General features: G+C 47.3%; 1 protein-coding gene across 1 annotated transcript; it reads left to right on the plus strand.

The window, feature by feature from the left end:
- Positions 1 to 4,093: 4,093 nt before the first annotated feature.
- HDGF (heparin binding growth factor) lies at positions 4,094 to 19,906 on the plus strand. The gene is made up of 6 exons (XM_044672312.1): positions 4,094 to 4,318; positions 14,344 to 14,420; positions 14,629 to 14,767; positions 16,363 to 16,548; positions 18,174 to 18,424; positions 18,764 to 19,906. The coding sequence occupies exons 1-6, from the start codon at positions 4,232 to 4,234 to the stop codon at positions 18,768 to 18,770; spliced, it is 747 nt and encodes a 248-aa protein (XP_044528247.1). The 5' UTR covers positions 4,094 to 4,231; the 3' UTR covers positions 18,771 to 19,906.
- The last annotated feature ends 985 nt before the right edge of the window (positions 19,907 to 20,891 follow it).

The raw sequence follows: 20,891 nt of genomic DNA on the forward strand, positions 1-20,891 counted from the left end.
ATGCCATTTGGACAAAGGCCTAGAACTGTGATGTCACAGAGATAACTGGATATTCTTTGGAAGGAAGAGTCAAAGGCAAGGTGAAAAGAGCCAGGCCTAAGAAAACCTAGATTCCAGGCTCTGCTACTCCAGTTGTATTACCTTGAGCAAATTACTTCATCTCTGACTTCAGTTTCCTCCCTTTTCAGAGTAGGATTAAAGATATTTGTCTTTCTGGGGCAGCTAGATAGAGAGAGCCAGGCCTAGAGATAGGAGAACTGGGGTTCAAATGTGGCCTCAGACACCTCCTACCTATGTAACCCTGGGCAAGTCACTTAATCTCATTTGCTTAGCCCTTAGTGCTCTTCTGGAATCTATTCTTAGTATTGATTCTAAGGGAAAGGTTTAAAAAAAATTTTTTTTTTTTGCCTTTCTGACTCCACAGGGTTATTATGTAGCTAAAAAAAGTAAAAGCAGAACCATAGAATTTGAGAGTTGGGAAGGTCTTTATGAACCATCTATTCCAACCTATAAATCCCTAGTATTGACAAGTATTTGTCTAGCCACTGTGTGGAAGACCTCCAAGGGGGGGAAACCCATCATATCCCAAGGAAGCCCAGTTCACCTTTGGAGTAGTTCTAATTGTTAGGAAGCTTTTCCAGACATCAAGCCTAGATCAGGCTCTTCTGCAGCTTCTACCCATTGCTCCTGGTTGTGTATTCAAGGGCCAAACAGAATAAATTTAATTCCTCCTTCATGTGACAGTCCTTGGCTGACTGGCAAGAAGTCTGCATCCCTAATCCTCCCTCCCTTTCCTGCTCTTTTCCTCTTCCTTGACTGTTCTTCTTCTCCCTTCTTCCCTTCCCTCTTTCTATTATCTCTTCCCCTTCTCCTCCTGGCTAAACATCCCTTGTTCCTCTACCTGATTCGGTAACATGGACTCAAGGTCTTTCACCATTGAAGTTGCCCATTTCTGTATTCTTATTAGAAGTATCATAATTTAAAAGTGTCATGTAAATATTACTTTGGCCAAAGTTTATAAAACAAACAAATAAAACCACTCTGAAAACTTGATCTGGGAGCTCATGAAACAGCCTCTTCTTTTCTTTTTAAAAAAAATATTATAGATTAATTAATTTAGAATATTTTCCCCCTCCCAGAGCTAATAAGCAATTCCACTGGGTTTTATATGTATCATTGATCAAGACCTATTTCCATATTATTAATATTTTCGATAGAGTGATCATTTAGAGGCTACACCCTCAATCATATCCCCATCAAACCATATGATCAAGCAAATGTTTTTCTTCTGTGTTTCTACTCCCATAGTTCTTTCTCTGGATGTGGATAGCATTCTTTCTCATAAGTCCCTAAGAATTGTCCTGGATCATTGCATTGCTGCTAGTAGAGAAGTCCATTATGTTCAATTGTGCCACAGTGTGTCTGTCTCTGTGTACAATGTTGTCCTGGATCTGTTCCATTTACTCTGCATCAATTTCTGGAGGTCTTTTTAGTTCACATGGAATTCCTCCAGTTTATTATTCCTTTCAGCACAATAGTATCCCATCACTAACAGATACTATAATTTGTTCGGCCATTCCCCCATCAAAGGGCATCCCCTAATTTTCCAATTTTTTGCCACTACATAAAGGGCAGCTATAAATATTTTTCCTTATTATCTCTTTGGGGTATAAACCCAGCAGTGGTATGGCTGGATCAAAGGGCAGACAGTCTTTTAAAGCTCTTTGGGCATAGTTCCAAATTGCCTTCCAGAAGGGTTGGACCAATTCACAACTCCACCAGTAATGCATAGTGTCCCATTTTTGCTACATCCCCTCCAACATTTATCATTTTCCTTTGCTGTCATATTGGCTAATCTGCTAGGTATGAGGTGATACCTCAGAGTTGTTTTGATTTGCATTTCTCTAATTATGAGAGATTTAGAGCATTTTTTCATGTGCTTATTGATAGTTTTGATTTCTTTATCTGAAAACTGCCTGTTCATATCCCTTGCCCATTTATCAATTGGGGAATAGGTCTCTTCTTTTCCAAAGGCTATAGCCAGGCTTTGCTAAGCCCTGAGTTTCCCAACCCTTTCCTGGATTTCCAGCCAAGTTTAGGAGACTTCTTGTGAAGAATTACAGGTTAATCTGGAAGGAATCTCAAAGATTATCTAATCCAGTCACCCTATTTTGGAGATGCAGAAGTGACGAAACACTTCATCAGAGAGATGAAACAGACTTTACCAAGGCTACATAGGGAGCAAGTGGAAGAACCTGAATCTGAATGCCTCCAAGGGCCTGTCCAGCGCTATCTCTACTATCTCCCTCCCTCCCTCTAAAAATCCTCAACTACAAAGAGTGCCTTAATATGATCAAAACCTATTTTCCATTCATTTAACAAGACATTTTAAGTGCCTGTTATGTACAGAACACTTGTATAAAGCTCTTAGCACAATGGCTATCCTAGAATAGATGCCACATAAATACTGTAATCTCTTTCTCCAATCACAGCTAAGGGAGATACAAAGTTTAGATAAGACATGGACCCTTCCCTCAAGGATCTTATGGTAAGGTAGAGAGACACAAAGAAAATTATTCCTCCATCCAAATCCTACCTTTGGGTGACCAGGAGCAAGGCTCTGTCTGGACCTCAAGCAACTCTTTCAGATTATAAATTATGGAATCAAGCTGGTAGAGGCTAATCCTTTCCTTGTGTGATAGTGGGTGCCAGGATTACTATCTCCATTTTGCATATTAGGGAATGCTCAGAAAAATAAAATTACTTTCTACTTAGTTATCCAGATAATTCAGGATGTCCTTGTTTGGTGGTATCAGACTTTTTGTGACCCCATTTGGGGTTTTCTTGGTAAAGAGACTGCAGTAGTTTGCCATTTTTTTCTCCAGTTCATTTTACAGAGGAGGAAACTGAGGCAGACAGGGTTAAGTGATTAGCCCAGGGTTGCACAGCTATTAAGTGTCTGAAGCCATATTTGAACTCAGGAATATGAATTTTCCTGATTTCAGGCTCAATGCACCACTTAACTCTCCTAATTCAGAGTAGGGCCTGTCATTTGAAACCAGGTCTTCCAGAATCTGAGTAGAACCTTTGGACCTCTCTCACGTGTACCCATCCAAGAATCTAGGCATCCCGAAGGAAATCGGAATCCATTTCCCTTGAGACAGTCTATTGCACTTCAGGACAATTCTTAAAGAGGCCTCTAGACTCAAAGTCCAGGACTCTTTCCTGTGTGGCACCTCTGGATGTTCTATTGCTGCAACATCTCCACAATTCCATAATAACCTTACTCGACTGTAAGCTCCTCAAAGGCAGCAACAGTCTTCTATTTTTGTGTCCCTCCTCCCATTGCCTGGGTTGCAGGGCTCTGGGCAGGCAGCATCTGCTGAAATGGAAGGAACAGGGAGAAAGCAGGAAACTTAATAATAATAGCATTTAGAAACTCAGATAGTGAGATGAGATGCTTTTCTACTCTAGGACCTCTGTAACTACAATGTAATCCGGGTCGGGAAGCCAACGAAGCAGGCCCCTTTCCCCAGGCTGCAGTCGCACTGTGCCGAGCCCTGGATTCCCTCCCCTAGCTATCTAGCCGAACATCTGTCCACCTTCCCTTTGCCACCCAACTAAAGCTGCTGCACACAAAGCCCAATCGCTGCGCTCGGTACTTCACTCCTCCTGCCTGGCCCCCAGGGTCCCCAGAAGCCTGGGGTTGGGAAGGCAGGCAGGGACAGGCGCTAGGCATCGAGTGGCCGGTCACATCGAACCGGAGCCGGAGGCCGAGGGCAGGAGAGGAAGGGAGAAGTGGAAAAGGGAGGGAGGGAGGAAGGGGGAGGAGGGAAGAGGAGGGAGGAGGAGGAGGCGGAGTAGGGACTGGAGGGAGTGGGGGGAAGAGGCCTCGCTCCGAGGAGGGAGCAATTGAATTTCAAACACAAACAACTGCATGAGCGCTCACCCACCTCCCGGGAGCTAAGGACCCCCGATCAGCGGCCCGCACCCCTTTGCAGGAGGCGGAGAAAGAGAAGAAGCTTCGGGGAGCTAAGCCTCGGGAGCCGGGGCCGGGGGGTGGGCGCCTGTTTCAGAGCAGGGGGGAATTGCACGAGGAAGAGGAGGGGGCCAGAGCGGCGCCTCCCCCTGTCCCCCTTCGCGGTAGCGGAGTCAAACTTCAGCTCTCTCCTTCCTCGGGCCCCCCTCCCGCTCCAGAATTGAGTTTGGGGGAGCCACCGGAACCCCCAAGATGTCCCGCTCCAACAGGCAGAAGGAATACAAATGCGGAGACCTGGTGTTCGCTAAAATGAAGGGATACCCTCACTGGCCGGCCCGGGTAAGGAAGGAAAGGGATGTGCGGAACCGCTAGGGCTGGGGCCGGGCCGGGCCGGGGGAGCAGATGGGTCCAGGAGGGGAATGCGTGGAGTGGGGGGTGAAAAGCGGGGAGGGAGTGATAGGCCACGCTTATGCCCCAGCCGCCCGGGTTGCATAACGCGGGCACTAGCACATTGCACCCGGAGGGGGTGGGGGCAGAGGACTCCTGGGTCCCCGATTTTGCCCCCTCCCCGCCCCCATTACAGCCGGGTTTTCGTCTCTCCACCTCCGCGTTATATAATGGTCCGGGCAGCTCGTGGGTCGGGGCAGACAGGCCTCTTCGCTCAGGGACCGGGTAGGACTTGGCGGAGAGAGGGGAAAGGAAAGGAGGGGGCGAGCACCTGGATCGGAAAGGGTGAGGGCCCGATGCAAAGTATATGTATATAAGGGACGGGGACGATGAACTGATTATTTTTATTCTCTTTTTTCCCCGAATGGTCAATGTCCCCTTCTCCAGGCCCCATCCTGGTCAGTTTCTCCCCTGGGGCAGTCTCGCCAGCTTGTCTGCCTCACTTGAGGGGCTGGCTCAGTCCCTCTCCAGAAACTCCTCCCACCCCCGGAGATCAGAGATGCAACCTCCCCTATATCCTTGCTCCCTCAAACACCTCCATTCTGGGGTTCCCCTCTCCAGTTCCGTGTTTCTCAGTTTCACTCACACCACCACCATCACCACTACCACCATCATCATACCACCATCATGATCTTCACTCACACCACCACCACCACCTCCGTCTAGGGAAGGGAAGTGCCTAGGCCAGCTCCTGTGTTTTCGTATTTGGCAGTGGGGATAGAGTTTACTCCTAAACCTTGGAAAACTTTGGGTTTGGGAGTAGGGGTTATTTACCTGGCTAGGGAGATAATTGGAGAGAAAAGTGCCCCCTCTCCCACCAGGAAAAAAAAACAAAAACCTTCTAATGAACCAAATTGTAATTTAGGATCCGACGGAGGGATCTGGGCAGCTCTTGGGACTGGGGGTTCATGGGAGAAAGGAGCTTCTTTGTCATTGAGGAGGGAGGGGGTGGTTGCTCCTCCCTCCCAGGTGTGTGCATCTCCCGCCACAACCGTCCTAGTCTCGGCCATGTGGTTGATCTCCACACTGTCCCTCTGCCTGTAATAGGCCCCTGGAGAAAAGCCTGGGTTGCTCTCTCAGTTCTGCCTTGGGCCTTCCTTGCTTTCAGTACCTGTCCAGGTGGGAGGGGGAAGAGGGGAAAAAAAAACAAATCAATATCCAAAGGCGTTTGTTCAAATTGTACCTTTAGAACTAAAGTGGAAGTAGGGGATTGGGAGGAGGAGTAGGAACTCCGAGAAAGGAGAGGAGAGGAGGTGGTGGATACAGGAAGGAAGAGGAAGGACAGAGTTGAGGGAATAAGTGTCCCCTACCCCTAATTTTTTTTCAAAGTTTGTTGTTATGGGTCACTTCTAGATAGTACGAGGGGGTGGTTCTAAGTACCCTAAATTATAAGATTTCCTTTAGAATAAATATGAAAGTGGGACCAAATAGAATCGGGGAGGGCCTGGGGGAAGAACACTGGGGGAGTGTCCACTTAGGGGACAAATTATTTATTACCAGAGAAGAAGGGGATTTTTCCTCCCTTGTGTTATGTAGCTAAATCTTAGATAAGCAATGGGAGTCTTAATTGTGTGTTTTAAGTTTCTTGTATTGGTGCCTGTACCTGAGGAGGAAAAAATCTCTTCTTGTGTGTCTGGGTGGGGGTGGGGGGGCAGAATGTCAGAGGAATCTATTTTATGTGTTGTGTGTGTGGGAGGGCTGCCTTGCTCTGGGTGTGTATGCAGGGGGAGTTTGTGTATGTGTGAGGGAGGGTCTTTTGTATGGGTGGGCTTGGGAAGGAGGAAACTCCAATGTGTTGGGGGGGAGGGAGGGTCTCAGTAACAATGACAACAATAGCTAACTTTTATCTAAGATTTGTAAATATACCCGGTCTCTTTGGGTCCTTAGAAGAACCCTGTGAGGTAGGTCCTGTTCCTCTCCTTTCACAAATAAGGAAATTGAAGATAAGGGAGATTAAGTGACTTATACATGGTCACACAGCCTGGAGGTATTCTAGGCTGGATTTGAACGCAGACTTCTTGGCTGCAGGTTCTGTGATCATTTCACTCCATCACTTGTTCTTTCCTTGTGGGAAGGGGGAGATCAAGAGGGTGAAGGAAACTCCTTATGTATGTGTCTCTAGAGGGAGAGTCTTGTATATAAAAATTTGGTTGGTAGATGAATCTACTTGTGACTAAGAGGGGAGTGTGTGTGTGTGTGTGTGTGTGTGTGTGTGTGTGTGTGTGTGTGTGTGTGGTGGTCAGACAAGTCTCTTCATGTAGATATTGGAGAGGGAGTCTTGTGTTTGTGTGTATGAGGGGAGGAGGACAGTGTGTTTCTGCTAGGGGTGGAGGAGTGTCCTTGTGTGTCTACTGGGAAGGGAGGGATCTCCCCAGTGCGTCTGATAGTGTCCAGGTAGTTTCATGTGTTCATCTGCTGCTGGGGTGGAGGTGGGGAGTTTCTGTGGGGGTGTTGGGGTGTCTGCTTGAGAGGGGAACTGAGCATCAAACGTATGTGTGCTGGTAAAGTCTCCCTGCCAATGTCTACTTGGGGGGAATATTGTCTGCATCTGTTGGTGTGTCTGCGTGTGTGTCTGGTGGAAGGAAGTCTATACTATATATGTTCTGGTACCTGCAGGTGGAGGGGGGTGAATCTTGCATGTTTCTGCCTGGGGAGGAGTCCACTTGTCTTATGTCTTCTGAGGAAGGAGGGAATCTCCTTCTGGGGATGTGTCTGGCAGTGGTTTAAGGAAGTCTTTTTATAGGTGTTTCCTAGGAGGAGAATTTCATGGTGTGTATGGGGGGGGTCCTTGATTTGTGTGTGGCTGCTGCTGGGGGGGTTTGTCCCTGTGTGTGTATTGGGGAGGGGACGTGACCTCACTGTGGGTGTTGGAGAGGTGTCTCTCTCCTGGCTGTTATCTGCTGGGGGGATGGAAGTCTCCTGCTTTGTATCTGGTGGGGGATGTGTCCTGGAGAGGATCTTGTTCGCTGTGTTTGTGGAAAGCTCCTTGTGTGTCTGCTGTGGGGGGAGGCTCATTTAATGTGTGTGCTATCTGCGAGGGGGGTTGTGTGTGTGACTGGTGGGAGGCGAGCCTCCTTATGGTGTGGATGTGTCTGTTGGGAGGGGGAAGGAGCCAGTTTCTCGTGGAGGAGAGGAGGAGCCGCTGTGGGGGTGGGGAGCTGTGGAGTCTCCGGTCCTGAACTTCCTGGCCCTTTTTATAAACCTGAGCCACACCCTCCTTTTGGCCTTTTGGAGAAGGGCTATCCACCAGGCCTTTGATCTCCCTGGGAAAGGCCGAGGGGCCTCAGCCCTGAGCCCTCTGCCTGAACCTGGAGAGTATTCAGGACGGTGCCCGCATGCACGTGGACACGCGCACGCACACACACTCACACTCCATCACGATTTCATGTTCTCCATCCTGCCCACACCCCCATGTGGAGAAAGGAGCCGTGGCCAGAATCATGGGACATATGTGCACATATGTGTGGGGAACGTGCACCCTTGGACTTTAACCTGCCCTTCTGACCCAGCCTGCATCTTGGTCCCGGTGCCAGAGGTGCAGTGGGCTAGCACAAGCACCCAACACAGGGCTCCCTGCTACAACTCCTGCTGGGGGGACAAAGTCCAGAGGCGAGGCTGGGGAGGGTGGGGGCCCCTGAAGGAAGCAGCCCTGGCTGGAAGAGATGCCTTCCTGGGGCCGTTTCTGAATCCAGGAGGAGGGCTGAACCCCAAACATCTACTCCTGATGGTAGCCTGGGGGAGACCCGAGATCTGGTCCCCTTGGACATAAGACGGGGTCTCAGGATGAAAGAATGGAGAAACTGGGGTGGGGGTCCCATCCCTACCTTTACTTCCCTGGTGAGAAGATGGGGAAAGGATGGGCCCAAACCATGACAGGGTTCCCTAATCTAGCCCTGCCCAGGCCTCAAGTCTGGACCTTCCAGATAGGGTTATGTGGGAGCAGGGAGACTGGGTGCGCCACTGTTGGCAGATAGGAGCCCAGGCTCTCCGGGGCCCTCCCCCATTTCCCCCCGGCTGGCTGGGGAGCCTGTTTTACTAGTAACCCTCAGTGTCCAGGATCACACCCCTTTCTGACCCTGCACCCATTCCACACCCAACTACCCCTCCCCAGTCATCTGATTCTCTGATAATTAGAATCCTGGAGAACAGGGTACCTGGAACATAGTGGGTCCTCAGGAGGCGTTTGCTGAATGAATGAAAGAATGTATGAATGTGAGCACACGTATACTACAATGAATCTTGTGATCTATAAAATGAAGTTTAGATGATCTCAAGGCTCTAAATTTGTCTCTAACGCCAATGATTCTACCGTAGGTATGTGATATAGAAAAGTCAGAGGTACTTTCCTCCGGAAGAGGCATTATTAGAGTGGGAAGAATACCAAACTTTTGCCCAAGTCCAAAATCCTGGTTGTAACCCTAATTGTTTGTGAGCATGTTGCTTCCATTCTTCAAGTGCCAGCTTCTTCCTCTAAAAAATAGAAAAGCTAGTACTTGCATGACCTGCCTCACAAGGTAGTTGAAAGTAAAACTATTTTTAATCCTTAGAAGAGTATTAAAATGTAAGTTGTTAGTATTATAGGTTTATCGGAAGACTAGGACCCCAAAGGAAATCCACTTTGATGGGAAATAAGAGACTGATAGATAACTCTTTCTCTTTCCCCTCATGAAGCTAAATCACAGAACCAGAGAGATTTAGAAGTTGAAAGGATCTCAAAGATCATCTAATCCAACCCTGTCATTACCCAGATGCCAAAATGAAGTGACTTGTGCCAGCTCACACAGTCAGACTGTTGCAGAGCTGGGCCTCGAACCTAAATCTCCTGATTCCCTTGCTTTTTCCTAGAGGAGTACCTCCCTATCCCAGGGACATCAGAGAGTCATAGACTCACATAATAGAGAAGCTGGACTTAGGAGGTTGGGGTTTGCTTCCCAGATCTGATAACTTCATGGTTCTAAGAGTAGTCATTTTACGTCTGCCTGTCTCCTGGTTTCTTTATCCATAAAATGAGATAAGGCATGAGGGTGTAGCAGATGGAAGAGAGATTGCCTTGAAATCAGGAAGGCCTGGGACCAAGTTCTATCTTTTAATACATGCTGGCTGTGTGAACCTAGGCAAATCAACCTCACATTTTTGCAGTAATTGTCTCTAGCCTTTTTTTTTTTTAATCCCATGCTTAAGCAGAGTGCCTTGCACATGCTTAATAAATGTTGATGAATGGATTGACTGACTGATTGACCTGCAAAGGTAGAAGGACTTGCCTCATCCAAGAGGGAATTCCCTATTCCAATAAAATCATAGGCCCAATCCCTATCCCTGAAATGGAGATAATATACCACTTACCTCACAGGATAATTGTAGGGAAAGTGCTTTGCAAGCCTTCAAGCACTGTTGTTGGGGTTGTTATTACTGCTAATAAGAACAGCTGATGGTACCTTAGAGATCTAATCGATTCTAACCCCTCATTTGGCATATGAGAAGTGAGAAAGCAGAGCCAAAGAGCCTCCTTTATTTAAAACACCTTCGCTGGGGTTGCCTGGAATCAACTTAGTTATGAGATAAAGAGTACAATTTTCTCAGTGTGATACAAAGGATATTTTGCCCCAGAATAGCCCTAGGTGTAGTGGGATTGGGCAGGGCTGGGGACTAGAAGACCAGATAGTTCCAGATTGTAGGTCCTCTAGCCTGTAAAAAATCTAGGATCAGGAACAGGTAAGTGGTTTAGAGATAGGAAGTCCTGTGTTCAAATGTGGCCTCAAGACACTTCCTAGATATGTGACCCTGGGCAAGTCACTTAATCCCAATTGCCTAGCCCCCTCTCTTCTGCCTTGGAATTGATAACAACTCTAAGACATGAGGTAAGAGTTTTTTTAAAAAAAAAAGAAAGAAAGAAAATCTAGGGTAAGCAGAAGAGATTAGAATAGTTAAGTGTGCTTAGAGATCCCCCAGAAAGAAACTGGTGGGCTAGTGGTTCAGTGGTTAACTATACATTTAGAGATTAGTACTGTTTGCTATCTGATAATCATTATCAACATTAACTTCCTTAGGGATCTCAAAGCACTTAATAATTGCCCTCCTCTTTACTTTAATATTAACAAATTCAATGACTGAGGTGTTTGTGTGTAGAATCCTTGGAATAACCATACATACCTAAACCTAAAATTCCTTTGTCTCCTTCCCAGTTCTCCCCCATCTTCCATACATACATCCATGGTCTCCCTTTCTCTTCTCTTCTTTGGCTCATTCCCCAACTTCTTCCCTAGCCTCAACTGTCTCCTGCCCCAGATTTTCTGGTTCCCAGGTCAAATTGAACCTAGGACATTGGGTGTGTCAGACTGTCAATGGGCCAGTACCTGTTTGGGCTCTGTGTCCCTGGCTCAGCCCAGCCCCTCTCTGGGCCCTCTCAGAGGGACGGTTGGGTTTAAGGTTTTAAAGATTTCCCTGTGTATGGGCTTAAGGTAGTCTCTAGGCCAGGGAAGAGTTATTTTGGGTACCTCTCATAGCTAGTCCTCCAATCCATTAACATTATCTGAGTATTTTATAATTCATCTTGGAGGCTTCCCTGAGCTTTAGGTGCTCCTACCTGGGAGACTTATTAAATAAGGCAGGGATAGAATTTCATAGAATCATAGAATGTCACAGCTGGAGGACTTAAGTCAGGGGGGCAGCTAGGTAGCTCAGTGGATTGAGAGCCAGGCCTAAAGAAGAGAAGTCCTGGGTTCCTAGCTCTGTGACCCTGGGCAAGTCACTTAACCCCCATTGCCCAGCCCTTACAACTCTTCTGCCTTGAAACCAATACACAGTATTGATTCTAAGATGGAAGGTAAAGGTTAAAAAAAAAATCATCTATTCCAACCCTCTCATTGGATAGTTGAGGAAACAGGCCCAGAGAGGGGAGAGATAGAAAATAGAAGAATCAGGATTCTCTGAGCCCAAGCCTTATTATGCCAACCTTGATTTCAAACAGGCTTGGGAAAATCTTAAGTACCAGGTATGGCCAACTATAAATAGCTCAGTGGCTTCTTACCTCCCTACCCCCAGAAAAGTTTGTGTGTTTTGGGGAGAGTATTAGAGGCCACTTGGAGGATATGGGGGGCAGGAGCTAGGGTCCCTTGCTATTTGCTTGGGCTCCACCCTGACCCATTTAGCTCTGACTCATCTACTCTGAGTCACCCCCTGGGGTTGAAGTCAGTGCTTGAGATTCAGGTCCTTTGGGAGGAGGAATATGTGTGTGCCTGCATGCGCATGTCCACAAGCATATATGTGTGTTTTAGGGGAGGACCCCCACTCATCAGAAAAGCACTGAGGGAGAGGAAATATTCTTCTGCAGCACCAAGAAAAGCAGTTAGACTGCAGAGAGGACTTTTCCCCTTTTGAGTTGCCTGGGAGACTTGTAGGATTTAGAGATAGAAAGGAACCTTAAGGATCTTCAGGTCTAACCCTCCCATTTTAAAGATTGGGGAAACTGAGTGCCATAGAGAGGTCCAACAACTTTGCCTAAGTCACATGGTGGCAGAAGCAAGATGCAAGATCAGTTCCTTTAAACCCTACATCTGGTTCTCTTTCCTTTCTTTTGAATCTCTGGTGCTTAGCACAGTGCCTGGCACATAACAAGTCTTTAATGCTTTTTGACTACCACTACACTGCTCCCCCCATCCTCCACCCTAGGGGAGAGGGAGATTCAGAAGTGGGGAAGAAGATTCTCCTCCACCCCAACACCCACCCACCCAGAAAACCCATTTTGATTGGGGGCAGGTGAGAAGGACAGAATGACCTCTTTGGCTACATAGAGATTCCTGCCCTATCTTTGGCCAGAATTTGGAATTATAAGTTTAGTGTCTTGAATCCCTTCTATTTTTAATGATCATTCTTTGTTTTCCCTCTTCCCCCACCCCTGGGCCTGGGCAACTGGATGCCTGGGTTCCTTGCCATGCGGTGTGGCTTGGAAAGGGGAGGGGCTGACCCTTTCTAAGCCAGTTTTCCGGTGGGGGTGTGTGCTTGTGCGTGGGCTCCAGTGGAGATGTGAGGGAGGTGTAAGTTCTTTCAGATCTCTGGAATATGGTGTAATGGAAGTCTCAGGCCTTTCCCTGGCTCTGACCCATAAATGACTGGGAGTCACACCATGGGAGTGACGGTAGACAGCGTGGGTGCCTGCTGCCTTGGGAGTCCTTCCATATTCCTTTCTTCCTTTCTCTTGGCTTCCGTAAAGCCTGCGTATCTGGCCGTTGGACCTTAATCATCACCCTCACCCCCCACCCCCGGTTTATAGTTCTGGAGGCTCTACCCAGAAGGAAGGCCCAGACCTGAGGCTTTTGCTATTATTATCGTTTGTCCCTCTCCAGGGATCTCTAAGCCCTGGTGTTTCAGATTTTGCCTCTTGTTGGTCCCTCCGGGAGGTGGGGTGGGGAGGCTGCTGGTAATAGGGCCCAGGTGTCCTGGCAGGGGAACTCTCCCTTTAGCGCCCATCAGGTCTCAGGGTTCCAGGCTTCGATCTCCCAGGCTGTTCTCTATGTCGGGAACCGTGGTGTTCTAGTGTTCCTGCTGCGTTTTGATGGAGAGGACTCAGGTGTCCGGCTCTAGGCTGGAGACCACGGGAGTGGGCCGGGAGTTGTGTGTGTGTGTGTGTGTGTGTGTGTGTGTGTGTGTGTGTGTGTGTGTGTGTGTGTGTGTGTGCGCGCGCCCAGTGTCCCCTCCCCCCCTTATCCTGAAGGGCCAGTGGGGGAGGGGTGGCCACATTCCTGGTTGCTGAGTGGCCCGGGGGCGGGGTCCGGTTGTCATGGCGACGGGGATTGTGTTGGGGGGAGGACCTGCTTTTCCACCCCCCACCCCCACCCAGAGCACACGTGCATGTGGGGACGACCACGTTCTCCAGTTCGGGGTTGGGTTGCTGCTTTGCCCCTGGGGGAGGAGGCAGCTGGGGACCAGGACTTCTGCCCCAGGGAGGAGCTCTGGAGGAGACACATGGGGCAAGGAGGGGGGAGGTTGTGGTTTAAGGAAGCTAGGGTGGGGGTGGGGATAAAACCCCGAGCTCGGATTAAAAAAAAAAAACCTCTCTGAGTTTAAATGATTTTTTTTTTTGAAGGGGCGCTGTTTGCCTTTCTGAGGGGTGTCTCCCATCTCTCCTAAGGTTCTTTGTGGTTCTTTTTCCTGCCTGCTGTCTCTCCCTCTCTATTTCTTTCTGTTGCCTTCTCCCCTTGCCTTTGTCTGTCTGTCTATCTTGTCCGTGATAATCGCATTTTAGATCAGCTATCAGCCCTGCCTTCCTCCCACCCTGTAACCACCTCTGGGTCCTCAACCAACATGGCTACCCAGCCTCTGTCCGGCGGGAAGCCAAGCTGCTTGTGGTGCTGCAAGGGCTGCTGGGAGTTGTAGTTTGCTGGGCCTTGCAGTCGACTCTTGATGGCCTAGCCCAGAATCCTGTGGCTGGCAGGGCAGGCAGGCAGGCTTTGAGTCCCCCAACACTGTGAGACTTCCAGCTCTTCCCACCCCCTCCAGGGCCTTCCCCTTCTCCTCTGTGTTTGTCCACACACTTCTAGGTGTACACCTTTTAATAAAAACCTTCCAGACCAGGAGGGGAGAGAGTTATTGTTTCCATGGCCATGTTGAGCTGTGTCCTTTCCACAGGGACTTGGTAGTTTCCCCTGTCCCAAGGAGGTGGAAGGGGCCTAATTTGGAAGGTGTCCCCTTCTTGGGGTCACCATATTTTAGCCATGTGACCTCGAGCCTGGGGGACCTCATTTATAAAACCAGGGGGTTAGCCCGGATGGTGCCCCTTCTAAAGGTGCTCAAATGAGGCTCCCCTGTGGTTCCTCAGGTGTGACCTCTCCCTCAAGCAGGTGTCTCTGACTTAGATGGGAGGCTGAGCCACCAGGTTCATGTTCCCTTCTCCTATTCTCTCCCACCCCACTCCTGACTAGATTGATGAAATGCCAGAGGCTGCAGTGAAGTCAACAGCCAACAAATACCAAGTTTTTTTTTTCGGGACCCATGAGACGTGAGTAAGGTTTGGCTGGGGGGAGAGAAGAGATTGGAAAGAAGGAAAGACAGAGGGTTGTGGGGTGCCTTAAAGGGACAGGAGGAGGGGAGGGTTGAGAAAAGCTTGAAGAGAAGAAAGGTGATGGTATCTACTTTCCTCTCTGCATGGAGAGAGGGACAGGGGAGCCGAGGTAGCATAATGACCTTACATTTACTCCATCTCTCAGGGCGTTCTTGGGTCCCAAAGATCTCTTCCCATATGAGGAATCCAAGGAGAAGTTTGGCAAACCCAACAAGAGGAAAGGTTTCAGCGAGGGTCTGTGGGAAATAGAGAACAATCCTACTGTGAAGGCCTCTGGCTACCAGGTAAGGCCTAATTCCTCACACTGGAACCTCCAGGGAAGAGAAATAATCTTTTTTCTCAAGGAGCTACCTGTCTGCTATGGGAAAAAAAACCCTATCATATGAGGACTTCTGGGAGGGCTGTTGGGTCAGGAGAGTGTGAGGAGAAGAGTTCAACAGGAGATCGTAATGGGAGCATAAATAAGCAAATTATTTAGAAACTCAGAGGAGAGAGGGTGAGGCTGGACTGGGGAAGGGGGGGCTTCATCTACCAGAACAGAATATAAAATCAGAATTCTAAGGAACTCTGAAGAGTCCCTACTGGGAATTCTGAGGCCCTAGAAAAGGAAGAACAGGGGGTGGGGAGAGGAGGAGGCTAGGGAAGAGGGCATTTGTATCTTAGTAAAGTGAAGAAGAATTTATATTTGATTTATAGTTGCTTCCTTACCTCTCATCCAATTAGTTACTTAGTCCTATGGATTATGCAATAACAATAAAATATCAGATCATTCCTACCCATCCCAGTTACTACCCCAGACCTTCATCATCACTGATCTTAAATGACAGTTTTAGCTTGCTATTGGACCTTCTTCCATTCTTTCCTCCAATTCAGATTCTTACTACTGACAGTATTTTTTTTTTCAAAATTCATAGTTCTAAAATTGTCGCTTTTATTCAGAAACTTTGATTAATCCCTTCTTATTGGCAGACTAAAATTCAGCATCCTTAGCCTACAGGCTATCCACCATCTATAAATGGTCAATAAACATTTTTAAAGCATCTCCTATAGCACTGTGCTAAACCCTGGAGATACAAAGAAAGATAAAATATAGTTCTTGTCCTCAAGAAGCTCTTAATCTAATAGAGAAAACCAGCACACAATAAGATGGCTGCACTGGGTCACCTCCTTAAATGGAGTATTTGGAAGAAACTCTACTGTCCACCCTCTCCAATCAGATGGAGGTATTTATCTGATGAATTATCATAGAATATTCTGTGTGACAACACCAAATGATTGTATCTTATCCACCTATTAGACTCTTGAGTTCCATGAGTCCAAGGATCTTGTCCAAACTTTGTATCTCTGTGCTGTATACACAATAGGCATTTAATGAAAGTAAACTCACATCAACATGTATCAATTAAGCACTTATGTTGACTGTGATGGAGTCTAGGTCCGAGGCTACCATTCTATTTTGTGGGTACATTCGAATATAACATGTAGAATGATGAGTAGTGAATAAAAGGTAACAAGGTTGAAATGAATGGAAATTTTGGAAGTGAATCCAATTAATCTGTCTAATTTAAAAACAGCTTTGAGGAAATAACTCATAAAAGAGACTTCCTAGAAGGGGGATATATCCTCTAGTTTGGGTGGGAAAGGAGAGTTTGTAATAGGGAGAGAGGGACATGCAACTTTACATGCCTCTCCTTCCCTGTTGTAGCATGTTGGCCAACGTTTTTTCAGGGACTTAGAATCAAGATCCTCTTTTAAACAAGGACAAAATAGAGGAGGAGTTGCTGAAGGAAAAAGAATGCAATTGACTAGGAAAAGAGGCACAAATAAGGGATCCTTAATCACTTCCTGAGAACTACCTCTCCTTGTTGCTTCCCACCAGCCATCCCAGAAAAAAGGATGCCCAGAAGACACTGAGCCGGATCGAGAAGTGTCAGAGGGGGATGGGGAGAAGAAGGGGAACACAGATGGCAGCAGTGATGAGGAGGGGAAGCTGGTGATTGATGAACCTTCAAAGGAAAAGAATGAGAAGGGAGCACTGAAGAGGCGAGCAGTGGACTCACTGGAGGTAATGCTAGCCTTACTACCGGCCCCCTCCTATGGAGAGTTTGCAGTTTCTCTCCAAAGCTGCAGAAGCAAAGGATCAAAGTTGCCGAGAAAGGCAGATTTCAGCTCAGTATTAGGAGAAATGTCCAAATAATTACAATTAATAAAGTGGGATAGGCTATTAGAGGAGCTAGTAGGTTTCCACTTATGAGTTTTCCAGATAAAAACTGGCTCTCACTGGAGATGGCTGTAGAGGGCATCCTTGCTCAGGCATAGGGTAAGTTGCATATAGCCAGCACTGATGTAGCACTTTATTTTGCAGATAGATATACATCTCAGATATATGTGTATATAAATATATACATAAATATATTTGTGTATATATATCCTTCCACACTTGTACATGCATGTGTGTGTATGTGTAAAATTTGATCCTCACAACAATCTCCTGGAGCAGATGCTATTTTTATCCCCATTTTTCAGATGAAGAAACTTGAGGTTGAGAGAGATTAAGTGACTTGTCTGTGTGTCACACAACTAGTAAAGTATCTGAGGCAGGATTTGAACTCAAGTCTTCATGACTGCAAGTCCCAAGTTCCAACTACTCTGCCATCTAGCTATCTATAAAAATAGATGACACAAAAACAACAAAAATAACACAATTCTAGGTTTTCCTACCTTTTAAATTTTAATTTCTTGCTACTTCAGAACATTTTCATTTGATCCTCATAACAACCCAGTGAGATAAATATTACTGGTATGATTATCCTTATTTTATAGACAAAGAAGAATTAGGGAGAGGTTAAGTCAAAATTAGTAAGTGTTTGAGTCAGGATTATAACAGGTCTCTCTTGACTACACAAGTTCAATCTTTACACCACCCTACCATGCTACCTCTTAGGACTTTTCCACCTTTGAGATTCTGGGAAGTTGGATAATAGACCTGAATTGGGAGAAAGGAGAGGTTAGAGAAGGGAGTTGAAGCACAGTGTGGAAGTTCAGGAAGCCCTGAGTTTGGATTTAGGAAGCCTAGATTGGATCCCAGCTCTCAGCTGTAGGATCTTGGGCAAGTCAACACCCCTGAGCCTCAGTTTCTTTATGTGTAAGAGGATAAAAATTTACCTCATGGTGTTTACTTTGAAGATTAAGTGAAATAATGCATCTATAAGTGTTTTGTAAGTTATAAAGCTCTGTAGAAGCATGTAATTTTTTTTAATTGAAAATTTTTTTTACTGATTACATGTAATAATTTTCCACACACGTTTTTCCGAAGTTGTATGATTGAACTTATCTCACTCTTTCCCTCCCTTCCCTTCCACCTCCCAGTGCTGGCTGGCGATTTGATCTGGGTTATATATGTATTATGCAAAACATTTTCCCATACTTATTTTTGTAAGCGAGTAATTTTATAAAACCAAAACCCCAAAATATAAACCCAAATAAACAGTTGAAAAATCATAGGAAGAATATTATTATTAAACATAGTTATACCATAACGAGAAGGTGAGATTTGCAGAAATCAAGGTGGGAATAGTCATGGGTGAAGTTCATTCGAGGATGAACCGAGGGGAATCCCTTTAACCCAAACTGTGTAACTATGTGTCACTCCTTCCCTTCCTAACACTCCCCCTCCCTGATTGAATTTAGGATTCCCCCAAACGACTCAAGGAAACCCAGGACCCTGAGGGGGAGGGGGATGAGAAAGAAGAGCTGGCCCTCGAGGGAGAAAGAGCCCTCCCCGCTGAGGCAGAGAAGAACAGCGCCCCCTCAGAGCCAGGCCCCGGCCGGGGTTTGGTGGAAGAGGAAGAGGAGGAGGAAGATGAGGAAGAAGAGGAAGAAGAGGAGGAGGCTGCCAAGGAGGAAGGCCCTGCCCAGGGTGTCAGAGATCACAAGGAGAGGTAAATGAGAGGAGATTGCCCGTCAGCCTGAGAATGGGACCCAAGAGGTGGGGCTCGGCCCAGCATTCATTAAGATGTGGGTTTTGGAATTAGTCCACAAATACTTGCTGCACAATTCTCATGTGTCAGGCACTGTCCTGGCAGAGCAGAAAGGAAAGCCTGGGAGACAGTCTACAGAAAGACTTCCCCAGGCCCAGAATCAGATCCACTAGGATGTAGAGGTGTGGAGGGGATGGGGGTAGGGCTGGGAGGGACACCAAGTACTATGGAACCAGCTTGGGGAGTGCCCCAAGAGAATGGACCCGAAGTAACTCTTTGTTTCCCACTTGTCCCCTGCAGCCTGTAGCCGACAATGTTTCCAGAGGAGCCCCCACCCTGTTCCTGCTGCTGTCTGGGTGCTATCGGGGAAACTGGTCATTGCCTGCAAACTGGGAACCCCCCCTTCTCCTGCCCCCTGTCCCTGATACCCTGGCATCGGCAGCTCTCTCTCTCTTTCTCTCTCTCTGAGCACCCCCTCCCCGCTTTCCCTCGGGCCCAGCCCGCACTGGGTAAGGAAGGAAGAGATCAGGGCCTGGCACCACTCACCCCCTCCTCAGCCTTGAGCCCTTCTCCCCTGTCCTCATGCCCCCAGCTCCGATTTTGGGAGGACCCAGTTTTGGGGCAGGGTGCTAGCTTCTGAGGGCTCTTATTTCAGTGGGGAGTTGGCTGGGGCTTTCCTGGACTGGCTAACTTTCTGACCTTTCCCTCAGCCTTTCCCCACCTCCACCCTCATCCCTAGAATGACTGATGTGTTAGGATGTGGGTTTGGGAATGGAAAGGATGGAAGATGGGCTAAAGGAAGGGGGGGGCCCGAAGCTTGGGGCGAGGTACAGGACATGAGGAAAGGGGTTGTCTCTTCAGGAGAATAGTTTCTACCCTCCGCCCCCCTCACCCTCCCCTCCCCCGGATGATCTGCTGATTCAGGGAAAGTCTGACAACTGGAGTGGGGTTAGGTGGGAGAATAAGTGCTTGGTGGTTGGTCCTCATTCCTGTGGCTGATACCCTAGAGCATTCTGGGAGTGACAGTTGCCCCCTTCGTTGTTTCTAAAGTCACTGCCTTGGGGCACTGAGGGTCTAGCAAGGGGTTAGGGTAGTCCTTTAGTAGGTTCTTGGAGAAGGTGGCCTGAGGAGGGTATGGATGTATTTGAAAGGAAACCATCTCCAGTGAGGGGAGAGAGATGGCCCCTCCTACTGCTTGCTACCTGTCCTCCTGCCTCTGGCATCATAAATCTCCCTCTGTAGTACCCAATGCCTGGGAAGATGAAATGAGATGGGGAAGCTGGGTATAAACTCCTCCCCTTCACTCCTCTTATTCCCCACCCCCCTGGTGCTTCAGGCCCCCCCTACAGGAATATTTATCACCAAGGCAAAGAAAAAAGTAAAGTGGCATTTTTTAAGGAAACATTTTTAATAAAAAAAAATTAACAAAAAAAAAATTTTAAAAGATTCCCAAATCCTCTGTGCCCCTCTTCTCTCCTCTCCCCTCTGCCCCCATCTGACCACTTTCTCTTCCCCATCCTCTTGTCTTTCCTGATCCTGATTTCCCCTGTCTCCCTCCTCTTCCCAACCCCCTTACTGCTGCACCTGGATTTTCTGATTTGCTGGAAATGTAGTTGTCTTATTTGGGGTTTTATGACTTTCTTTTTATAGCTGGGCTTTGGTTTCTCCTTGTGTCTCTTGTGTTTTTTCTTCCCTGGTGTCTCCTCACCTACCCCTGAGAAATAAACCCATTCCTCTTGCTATTATCACCACATTCAATTTGTAATCTACAGAGAGAACAAAAAGAGGGGAAAAAAAGTCCTCTACCCTTCCCCAATCCTCAATCTCTCTCTCTCTCTCTCTCTCTCTCTCTCTCTCTCTGTCTCTCTGTCTCTCTGTCTCTCTGTCTCTCTCTCTCTCTCTTCCCCCATCTTTCTTTTACATCTGCTCCCCTTCCCAACAACCTTCTCCCTGGGCTCTGATGAAAAGTTGCCGACTGTAGCTTTGGAAGTTTAGCTCTAAGAACCGGTAGACAATTTCAGTTCTAGGACAATAAACCTGTTGATTATTATTTGGGGCCCTGACTGGTTCTGTTTTTTGGTGGGGAGCATTGGGGAGGAGACTGGGTATGGTTCTTGTCGACAATAAGATTCTCTCCTGCCCCCATACCCCTGATCCCAGGCTATTAGGACTACATGTATAACAGTGTGGTTAGGGCCTATGTACAAGGCCATCTTACAGAATTTGGATACTAGGTTCATTTCCCCCAGTATAGACTCTGCTGCCCTAAACTTTTTACAAAGAACAAGTGTTGTGCCCTTCTGTAATAATAGCAAGCATTTATTTGCAAGTTACTTTACATATTTCACCTCATTGATTCTCACAATAATCCTGTAAGGGAGGTGCTTATTATCCCCATTTTACAAATTAGGAAACCAAAGCTAGGTAA

The sequence above is a fragment of the Gracilinanus agilis genome, chromosome 4 (assembly GCF_016433145.1).
Source record: "Gracilinanus agilis isolate LMUSP501 chromosome 4, AgileGrace, whole genome shotgun sequence".
Taxonomy (NCBI): Eukaryota; Metazoa; Chordata; class Mammalia; order Didelphimorphia; family Didelphidae; genus Gracilinanus; species Gracilinanus agilis.

What these genes read in the sequence shown, in the direction of transcription:
- HDGF (XM_044672312.1), top strand. Translation starts at nt 4,232, where the DNA reads ATGTCCCGCTCCAACAGGCAGAAGGAATACAAATGCGGAGACCTGGTG. An exon ending in ACCCTCACTGGCCGGCCCGG is followed by an intron (nt 4,319 to 14,343) that starts GTAAGGAAGGAA and finishes ACTCCTGACTAG; the next exon opens with ATTGATGAAATGCCAGAGGC. An exon ending in TGAAGGCCTCTGGCTACCAG is followed by an intron (nt 14,768 to 16,362) that starts GTAAGGCCTAAT and finishes GCTTCCCACCAG; the next exon opens with CCATCCCAGAAAAAAGGATG.